The sequence below is a fragment of the Myxocyprinus asiaticus genome, chromosome 14 (assembly GCF_019703515.2).
Source record: "Myxocyprinus asiaticus isolate MX2 ecotype Aquarium Trade chromosome 14, UBuf_Myxa_2, whole genome shotgun sequence".
NCBI classification, from domain to species: domain Eukaryota; kingdom Metazoa; phylum Chordata; class Actinopteri; order Cypriniformes; family Catostomidae; genus Myxocyprinus; species Myxocyprinus asiaticus.
The window spans coordinates 6,788,353-6,799,799 of record NC_059357.1 but is presented as its reverse complement, the minus strand read 5'-3'; the positions used below and the strand labels follow the sequence as shown (position 1 = coordinate 6,799,799).

The window sequence follows — 11,447 nt, the reverse complement described above, 5'->3', positions numbered from 1 at the left end:
CCAAAACGTTGAAGCTCTAAAAAGCACATAAAAGCAGCATAAAAGTAAACCATAAAACAGTGGTTTAATCCATGTCTTCTGAAGCGTTCTAATCGGCTTTAGGTGAGAACTGATCAAAATATAACTCCTTTTTCCCTATAAATCTTGACATCAGCAATCTCCTTGGCGATCATGATTTCAAGCCTGATTACACTGCCTAGTGCCATCTAGTGCTCTGCACATGCGTAAAGCAGTAGGTAGTGTAATCAAGCTTGAAATCATGATCGTGCCTAGAGACTGCAATGGCAAGATGTACAGTGAAAAAGGAGTTATATTTTGGCCTGTTCTCACCCAAAACAGATTAAATCACTTCAGAAGACATGGATTAAACCACTGGATTACTTTTATGCTGCCTTTATATGCTTTTTGGACTTTCAAATTTCTGTTGAGCATTCATTTGCATTGTATCGACCTACAGAGCTGAGATATTCTTCTAAAAATCTTCATGTGTGTTCTGCAGAAGAAAGTCATACACATCTGGGATGCCATGAGGGTGAGTAAATGAGAGAATTTTCATTTTTGAGCAAACTATCCCTTTAAGTAGATAAACACAAGGAACACAATTGTATTTTGACAGAAAACATTTATTTCCCCATTCAAAGAATTTAAACAGGTGATTAGTGGAAAAACAAGTCAACAACCAATTTGAGGAGGGGGAAAGGAAAAACACAAATCATAATGCTTCAGCAGACTTTCTAAAAATCATAAGCTAATGCATTTCTCCATTCCAAATGGTCAAACTGTCTGAATAAAACAAAATAAAATTCTTTAAACAAAAAGAAAATAAAAGAAAAAAAACTTTTAAAGTCTAAAAAAAAATCTTTGTGCATGCAAGCACAAAACAAAATATATTAAAAAGCACTTTTAAAACAAAAACAAACTAAACTTAAAATGCATTAAATAAAAATAAAAAAATGAAATAAAGCAAAACAAGTCTGCTTGGCAGCATATCGTCATTACAGTAACAGGAGTACATGCATCAGTGCACTAATTATCCAGAATTTGACTTTTCTATTTTGCTAACAATTTCAGTTAACCAATTCAAAATACTTGACAGCATGATTTTAAATATGACAACAACTTACCCACCTCACATTAATGTGTATGTTTTTATGTTTTGGGTTATTTCAGATTAAAAATAGCCACATTCAACTTCAAAAGAAAATTGCTTTTCCAAATCTTTGAAATGCATAGCCTATTTCCTAATACTTTATTTTACAACTAAACCCCAAAGGGTGGAGCAGCTTACGAAGATGCAAGAATTGAAAAGTTAGATTGTCAGAGCTAGTGTTTAATATTAAGAGAAGAAACCTTAAGATGCAGTTGTGAGCAACTGTCCTCTTGTACAGACAAACATGGATATTGCTTTATCTGGCATTTAAAATAGGGGCCCAATTATAATTTTTTAAACAGTTTGTATGTCCAATTAAATACAGTAAAAACAAATGACATTTTTCTGTTTTTGGTTTTACTATTTAAAGTTTCGATCTAGGTCTCAGTAACACTTTCCTCCTGACTTGCACTACCTATATGTTTTCCCACAATCGGTCTAAAGAATATGACTGCATATTGTAAAGGACCTTAATTACATGCTATAACAAAGGCTAGCTGTCCATCTTTTACACTAAATCTAGGTTTGGTGTTAAATTTAAGCCCATTTAAGAAATTGCTTTCACTTCCATGTGATCCTTAATTGATTAGATTACACTTACACAAGTCATACACTCTTACTGATCACAAAAACGGCCTTCATAACTAATTAATTCCCATCTTTTAGGAGGGAACCTAATTTCTTATATTTGAAAGTGCATATAATTAAAACCTGTAACTTAACTTTAAGCCTTATCACTATGAATTAATTCCCTATTATACATGTTAAAAGTGGAGGCGGCAATCTTTCATTCTCTACAGTAAATTCTTGGTGCAGGTGTTTTCAGTTCAATCTTTGCAAGTGAAACCGAGAAAAGGAACAATAATGCTTAAATACAGTTCGAAAAATTACTTGTTACTTTATAAACTAAATCTCATTGCCCTTCTTGCGGTGTGTTTTAGTTCATCAAAAAAAAATAAAAAAATAGGCACCTGCTTTATGAAACATTACATAACCATCATAAAAACAGTACTGTTTCTAGAACTGGTTACAACATAATTGTGATAATCAACCTGGAAAAAAAGCATATTCTTCATGGAATGAAAAAAACCTCATTGTAATTGTAGTTTTTTCTAATCAAGCCAGCAGGAAATACAGAAAAGACCAATAAATGTACTAAAGTTACTACTGTAAATACCTGTGAAATTAAAAGTAATCTCCTTATTACATCATAATGAGCACATGCTTTATCATTGGCCGACCCCATATGTGGTTAAAACTAGTTAATTACCAGTCTCACTTTTAAAGTGATAGTGCACCCAAAAATGAAAAATTCCATGCAACTTAAGTGGATGGTGACTATAGCTAGCAAGCCCCAAACTGACAAGCATCATAAATGTGGCTCCTATAATTTGTGCACTATATTCAAAGTCATCTAAAGCTTTACATAGAAGAAACTGTACACAATCTTAACTGGTTTTTTCCACAAAAATAAGCTGTGTTTTAATTCACTCCATTTGTATGAAAAAGAGCAGCCTAGACATTTTGCCAGCCATCTCATTTTACTTTCCACAGAAATAAAAAAATATGCGTTTCGAGCAACATCAGGATGAGCAGGCGTAAACCATTTCCATTTTTGGGTGAACTGTCCTTTTAAGATATAACAGAGTATTTTGTTCAGGCATAGCCAGCCTTAAGCATTGCATTTTGTGTGTGCTTTTGGCATCTAGCTGAGAAGCCAGGCTTTGCTAAGGCTGTAGTAGTAGTAGTATGTGGTGTCTTTTTATTCACTCCTCAAATAAGCAGCTGGTGAATTATGCCTAAACATTCCCTCCCTCCCGATCAAGATCCCTGAGCTTCTGGTTTAATTCCCATTCTGAGCAAGTCAGAAGCCAAACTGTGACAATAAAGAGGCTGTTTTCACATGAACTCTCTTCCACAGAGACACAGGAAGTGGAGCCAATCCTGATCACAAACCATCAAGCCTCTTGCCCTCTAACAGCAGGTCGGTCCCACAAACAGACATGGATGAGTTCCCCAGAAACCCTCCCGTAGATTTGACCTGGAGTAGGAGACATGAAATAAAGGAAAAGAAATGTTAAACAGAGAATTTCGAGTTTTATTCTTTTAGCAGACTTCCACTGTAAATGTTTCTGTAAACAATACTGGTGTTTTCCCAGAGCATCTCTCTAAATCAGCCCCTTTTTTAGCTTTCGGATGTTTTACTTCACAAGTGACATTGTGCTCACCTTATAGTTGCATCCTATGTCAGTAAGTGTGGAATCTACACGCCATAACAGGCAGAAAGTCTTTCCTTCAGCTGCGGTGGAAACTGTTCTGAGAACTGCTGCCAGTTATCCTCCCCTACCTGATCCTTGAAGCCGTGCAGAATCTATAGAGAAAATGGACAAACTGTTGAAATGTGGAGCCAGGTTTTCTAAATAAAGTTTAGGAAACACTTTAGGCCAATAGGATGTTGTATTCAAAATTCAATATTTGTCTGTTTTTAACACCACGCCAGCTTCTATATGGAGGACCAAATGTAACAATATTAAAAATAAATAAATACATTTGCAAAGAAATGTAAAAAATGAATAAAGTGTACTTATAAATACATTTTTAAATCTGACAGAGTATCTGCACTTTAAATTTCCTTTTTTATGCGTTATTGTATTTATTCATTTCCACATTAATTTATTTCCACATGTATTTATTTATATACAGTTGTGCTCAAAAGTTTGCACACCCTGGCAGAAATTGTGAAATTTTGGCATTGATTTTGAAATCCCTGAATTTTCCACTTCTTAATAAGTGATTGAACAGTGCTGACTGGCATTTTCAAGGCTTTGGATATCTTTTTATATCCTTTTCCATCTTTATAAAGTTTCATTACCTTGTTACGCAGGTCTTTTGACAGTTCTTTTCTGCTCCCCATGGCTCAGTATCTAGCCGGCTCAGTGCAAACGTGAAAGCTAACAAACTCAGACTATTTATACACAGACACTAATTGCAATTTAAAAAGCCACAGCTGTGGGAAATTAACCTTTAATTGCCATTTAAACCTGTGTGTGTCACCTTGTGTGTCTGTAACAAGGCCAAACATTCAAGGGTATGTAAACTTTTGATCAGGGCCATTTAGGTGATTTCGGTTACCATTATGATTTAAAAAGGAGCCAAACAACTATGTGATAATAAATGGCTTCATATGTTCACTATCCTTAAATAGAAGACAGTTTTTTGCATGATCAGTCATATTTTCAAAATCAATGCCAAAATTTCACAATTTCTGCCAGGGTATGCAAACTTTTAAGCACAACTGTATGTTTATATTTCCACATTTCTGTGTCCGTACGGTAATGATTGGGCATGCTTTCTACTTCAGGTATAACAATTGAGCTCTGAGTGTTCTAGAGTGAAGCTTGGAGGCCAGAGTGACATCTTGTGTTTGGAAAAAATTAAATACTTGAAATACAGCTACAGGCGAGTGTGGGCATGCATTGAGAAATTGTAAAATATACCTGTGAGTAGAGCAATTCGAATATGAAATGAATTCTCTATTGAATGAATGACTTGGTGGTGGGCAAAAATGAAAATCTTTTATCACTGTTTAAGTGATTTTACATGTCTGTACAGATTATTGCATACCTGTGCAGACTATTTTCAAAAATGTATAAAATCTTGGCAGACAATCTGAACAGAAACTACAACTTCAACAGATCTAATAACAGACTCTTTGACAAAAAGCAGGGCGCTCACATGAAATGATCCAGTATCATTGAATGCAAACACGGGAATGTTGGCTATAGGAGCTTGATTTATTCAGGACCGGGCGTGTATAAATAGCTAAACAAGCAGCTCAGGGAGGGTGGAAAAAAGGTGGAGAAAAAGACATGCACGGCTACTCATTTGGAATCATCACTGCCAGATCAACACGTCATTAACCCATTTCTAACCAAACTATTCTTCTTCAGTCTACCCGCCGTCTCTCTCCACTCTATTTTGATCCAGTTTGATCTGGGATTTTACATGGCATGCAGTTACAGAGTTTCCAATTCATTTTTGATTAAGTGACAGGAGGCAAAACGGAATGTGAAAATTGAAATGCCTAAAATACAACATACTGTTTTTGCAAATTCCATAAATGTGGACCTAAATAAATGTGGAAATATAAACAAATAAATGTAGAAATAAATATATGTAGAAATATATAACTGAGGAAATAAATACAATACATAAGTGCAAATACTCATTTGTCAGATTAATTTTTTTTTCTTATGTACACTATTCATTTTTTACATTTCTTTGCAAATATTTTTATTTGTTTATTTATTTTTAATATTGTCTCATTTGGTCCTCCATAATATTAATGGTGAATTCAGGTTAAAATATAAACAACTAAAATCCCTTTATAAGATGTTTAAAATCCTTATATATAAAAATCTCTAAAAGCTCTAAAATGGATTCTAGACTTACTTTGTTAAAAACTTTTAAGGGAGTCAGCATAATAATAATAATAAAAAATAAAAAAATCTAAAAAAGTAGGAATACCACAGTTTAATCAAATCAATATTTGAAAAAATTAAAATGTGCATTATCCGTAAACAAAGCTATACATTTGAGAAATGACAAGAGGGAACTACTATTACTAGTAGTCTTATAAAGTGGCCAAATATCATCCGATTAATATTTATAAACAATCGGCTACATAATAAGACGATCACTTGCATCCCAACAATATTGCCAAATAAAGGTATACATACACCGGCGGCCAAAAGTTTGGAATAATGTACAGATTTTGCTCTTATGGAAAGAAATTGGTACTTTTATTCACCAAAGTGGCATTCAACTGTTCACAATGTATAGTCAGGACATTAATGATGTGAAAAATTACTATTACAATTTGAAAACAAATTTCAGAACTTCTTAAACTACTTCAAAGAGTTCTCATCAAAAAAATCCTCCACGTGCAGCAATGACAGCTTTGCAGATCCTTGACATTCTAGCTGTCAGTTTGTCCAGATACTCAGGTGACATTTCACCCCACACTTCCTGTAGCACTTGCCATAGATGTGGCTGTCTTGTCGGGCACATCTCACGCACCTTACAGTCTAGCTGATCCCACAAAAGCTCAATGGGGTTAAGATCCATAACACTCTTTTCCGATTATCTGTTGTCCAATGTCTGTGTTTCTTTGCCCACTCTAACCTTTTCTTTTTGTTTTTCTGTTTCAAAAGTGTCTTTTTCTTTGTAATTCTTCCCATAAGGCCTGCACCCCCGAGTCTTCTCTTTACTGTTGTACATGAAACTGGTGTTGAGCGGGTAGAATTCAATGAAGCTGTCAGCTGAGGACATGTGAGGCGTCTATTTCTCAAACTAGAGACTCTGATGTACTTATTCTCTTGTTTAGTTGTACATCTGGTCTTCCACATCTCTTTCTGTCCTTGTTAGAGCTAGTTGTCCTTTGTCTTTGAAGACTGTAGTGTACACCTTTGATGAAATCTTCAGTTTTATGGCAGTTTCAAGCATTGTATAGCCTTCATTCCTCAAAACAATGATTGACTGATGAGTTTCTAGAGAAAACCGTTTCTTTTTTGCCATTTTTGACCAAATATTGACCTTAAGACATGCCAGTCTATTGCATACTGTGGCAACTCAAAAACAAACACAATGTTAAGCTTCATTTAATGAACCAAATAGTTTTCAACTGTGTTTGATATAATGGCAAGTGATTTTCTAGTACCAAATTAGCAATTTAGCAAGATTACTCAAGGATAAGGTGTTGGAGTGATGGCTGCTGGAAATGGGGCCTGTCTAGATTCGATCAAAAATGACTTTTTTCAAATAGTGATGGTGCTGTTTTTTACATCAGTAATGTCCTGACTATACTTTGTGATCAGTTGAATGCCACTTTGGTGAATTAAAGAAGCAATTTCCTTCCGAAACAGCAAAATCTGTACATTATTCCAAACTTTTGGCCACCGGTGTATATATATCGATTAATCGGTGCCAATAGTTGCTTTTTGGAACTATTGGTTATTGGCAAAATTGATGCCGATAGTTGCCAAACTCATGATCTGTGTCTCCAACTTCATATCTTGAGAATAATTATAAACCTTATTCCTCTTTAAACATCTGGTGAAATATATAGGTTATAAAAAGCTTAAAGGATTAGTTCACTCAAAAATAAAAATTCAGCCATTCTCTGAACTCACCCCTTTGTGTTATAACCCCATATGTCTTTCTTCCTTTTTCTTAGCATAAAGGGAGAAATTGTGAAAAAAATTGTGCTCAGTGATGTCATACAATGGCAATTTATGGTGACCACCTCTTCAAGCTTCAAAAGGACACAAAATATAATTCAGAAGTATAAGAAATTATTCCATGAGTTTTTTGAGCTAAGCAGCAGCGACGAGCAACGGGACATTCTGTTGATTGCTTGGTTTCTATATTTGGTATCCGCTATGAACTGGCAACGGTCCAAACTGCGATGGGTAATGCAAGGCGATTGTCTGTGATCCGAGACTGCTTTCGGGTCCTTGAATAAGGTATAACATGCAACAGCCGGTGGAGTTTCTGGTAACCCCCTCGGGTAAGATGGTGACCCCCTAGGGAGTTGGTGCCCTACGTAGACTGTAATATGCGAATAGGATTAAGCTAAACAAAACGAGTTTTCGCTTGAATGTCCCATATGCTGCGTAACTACTGTTGCTCTCGTGCAATGTGCTCTAAAGCTCACATGCAGACTCATGAACATGCACAGGAGTATTACGGTCAGCGAACATTTTCACTAAACAATATGTTAGATTTCTGTTTGTTTCACACCAAACCTTATCGTATGCTTTCATAACAATCATGAGCCTCATGGAATAATTTATTAGACTTCTGAATTATACTTTTTGTCCTTTTGAAGCTTGAAAAGGTGGTCACCATAAACTGCCATTGTATGACATCACTGAGAACAAAATTTTCACAATTTCTCCCTTTGTGTTAAAGAAAAAGAGAGAAAGTCATATGGGATTATAACAACATAGGGGTGAGTAAACAATGACTGAATTTTCATTTTTGGGTGAACTATCACTTTAATTTGGTATATAGGCCTAGCCATGGTACTCAACATGCAGCCCGCGGGCCGCATCCGGCTCGCAAACCATTTTTTTGTAGGCCCGTGTGATGTCATCACATAAAATTATTAAATGTGCATGAATTTTGAGGTGTGGATTTTCTAGAGCATTTACGGTTATTCTGAGTATAGATAAATTCCTGGACCGCTGTAGAGAAATTTTAATACCAAAAGGTTGAAAATTAATTAAAACTACAAAGACATGAATATAAATCTGATTACAAGCTACTTTATACATCATAAGTGAAGTGTCAGCTTGCGGGCTCGTTGATAGAAACCGTTTGTGCACGTTCACAGTCACTTAAACAGGCACGCAAAGTGTCTTTTTTCAACAACCGCTCTTCACTGCCACAGCGGGAGTCAACGAGTGTAGGGTGGTCTCATGTAGCCAGACCTCGAGTCAAGACATCTTTTCCCGAATGCTTAATTATTGGTGATTTGCGCTACTAACCTAAACATGACTCTAAAAAGAGGGTAATCATAGATGGTAATGGTTTTAAACTGAAGCACTTTTAAGGCCAGTATTGGATATACACTCACTGAGCACTTTAAAAGAAACACCTGTACACCTACTTATTCATGCGATTATCTAATAAGCCAATCGTGTGGCAGCAGTGCAATGTAAAAAATCATGCAGATACGGGTCAGGAGTTACAGTTAATGTTCACATCAACCATCAGAATGGGGGAAAAAATGTGATCTCAGAAAGAAAGACAACGGTAATTCAGATAACCACTCTGTACAATTGTAGTGAGCAGAATAGCATCTCAGAATGCACAACACGTCAAACCTTGAGGCAAATGGGCAACAACAGCAGAAGACCACACCGGGCACTTTATTAGGATCATAGCGTTTCTAATAAAGTTCTCAGTGAGTGAATATGTGGGGTACTTTATCTCTGGTGTGTGTGTGTGTTCACTAGGTTGCCAGTGTGTCATGACAGTATTTGACAGTGACAACAGAACAGATTATATCTTCTTTTTATACACCGATCAGCCACAACATTAAAACCACCTGCCTAAAATTTTGTAGGTCCCCCTCGTGCCGCCAAAACAGCACCAACCTGCATCTCAGAATAGCATTCTGAGATTATATTCTTCTCACCACAATTGTACAGAGCGGTTATCTGAGTTACTGTAGACTTTGTCAGTTCGAACCAGTCTGGCCATTCTCTGTTGAACTCTCTCATCAACAAGGTGATTTCATCCACAGAACTGCCACTCACTGGATGTTTTTTGTTTTTGGCACCATTCTGAGTAAATTCTAGAGACTGTTGTGCGTGAAAATCCCAGGAGATCAGCAGTTACAGAAATACTCAAACCAGCCCGTCTGGCACCAACAATCATCCATGCGATTATCTTATCAGCCAATCGTGTGGCAGCAGTGCAGTGCATAAAATCATGCAGATACGGGTCAGGAGCTTCAGTTAATGTTCACATCAACCATCAGAATGGGGAAAAAATGTGATCTCAGTGATTTGGAGCATGGCATGATTGTAGGTGCAAGATGGGCTGGTTTGAGTATTTCTGTAACTGCTGATCTCCTGGGATTTTCACACACAGAAGTCTCTAGAGTTTATTCAGAATGGTGCCAAAAACAAAAAACTTCCAGTGAGCGGCAGTTCTGTGGACAGAAATGCCTTGCTGATGAGAGAGTATATATGTTAACATTTTTGCAAAATGTAAATTTGAATTGTATAAAGGTAATTTTTTTAAGTGGTGCATTCTTGTTTATAATTTGAAGTCCAAATGCCAATGCATCAATTCTTAAGTTCTTCTGCTCATTATTGGTTGCACAATGAACTGCATCTGGGATTTTATTCATTTTGGACTCTTGTATCATCTATGTCTCTGCCGTCATAGTAAGGAAAGACTAAGAACATTTCTTAACATTCTATAAATCGTTTTTAAAAACAGTTGTCCAATTAATTGGTTATCTGCCTTTTCCATGACCTCAGTTGTTGGTATCTGCAAAATCCACTATCGGTCGACCTCTACTGCCAACCGTAAACAAATCCATCAAATCAAAGTTTAAAATTACTTATAAAAATTCTTTGTACCTTGTAAAACATGTCTCTTAAATCATCCTTTGGAGTAACCCAGGAGGCCACAGCATCACAGAAAAAGATGAAGTCCTGAATCGAGAAAACACACACATTAAAACCAAAATGCATAAATAGTGCATTCAGAAAGTATTCAGACCCCTTCATTTTTTCACATTTTTTTATGTTACAGCCTTATGCTAAAATGCTTTAAATTTTCTTTCTTTTTTTTTTTTTTTTACAATCTACACTCCATACCCCATAATGACAAAGCAAAAACCAGATTTATGATAACTCTGCAAATTTATTAAAAAAGACAAAACTGAAATATCACACTGACATTAAGTATTCAGACCCTTTGCTATGACACTTGAAATTTTGCTCAGGTGCATCACATTTCTCTGGATCATCTTTGAGATGTTTCTACACTTTGATTGGAGTTCACCTGTGGCAAATTCAATTGATTGGACATGATTTGGAAAGGCACACACCTGTCTATATGAGGTCTCACAGCTGAAAATCCATATCAGAGCAAATACCAAGCCATGAGGTCAAAGGAACTGCCTGCAGAGCTCAGTGACAGGATTGTGTCGAGGCACAGATATGGGGAAGGATACAAAAAGTTTTTGGCTGCATTGAAGGTTCCCAAGAGCATAGTGGCCTCAAATTCTTAAATGGAAGTAGTTTGGAACAACCAGGACTCTTCCTAGAGCTGGCCGCCCGGCCAAACTGAGCAATCGGGGGAGAAGGGCCTTGATAAGAGAGGTGACCAAGAGCCCGATGGTCACTCTGGTTGAGCTCCAGAGATCATGTGTGGAGATGGGAGATACTTGCAGAAGGACAACCATTAATGCAACACTCCACCGATCTGGGCTTTATGGCAGAGGGCCAGAAGGAAGTCTCTCCTCAGTGCAAGACACATGAAAGCCTGCTTGGAATTAGCAAAAAAGCACCTAAAAAGGACTGTCTGGAGGAAACCAGGTACCACTTATCACCTGCGCAATACCATCCCAACGGTGAAGCATGGTGGTGGTAGCATCATGCTGTGGGGGTGTTTTTCAGCGGCAGGGACTGGGGGACTGGTCAGGGTTGAAGGAAAACTGAACGCAACAAAATAGAGATATCCTTAATGAAAACCTGGTCCAGAGCATTCAGGA

General features: G+C 36.7%; 1 protein-coding gene across 1 annotated transcript in view; it reads right to left on the bottom strand.

Annotated features, from left to right (window-relative positions):
- Positions 1-478: 478 nt before the first annotated feature.
- LOC127451112 (transportin-2-like) overlaps positions 479-11,447 on the bottom strand; it is a 34,798-nt gene continuing 23,829 nt past the window's right edge. Inside the window, exons 23-25 of the mRNA XM_051715543.1 lie at positions 10,309-10,383; positions 3,379-3,521; positions 479-3,191 (exon numbers count right to left, since the gene is read on the bottom strand). Coding sequence (XP_051571503.1) covers positions 3,414-3,521; positions 10,309-10,383 — 183 coding nt within the window. The 3' untranslated portion in view covers positions 479-3,191; positions 3,379-3,413. The remainder of the gene's footprint in view (positions 3,192-3,378; positions 3,522-10,308; positions 10,384-11,447) is intronic.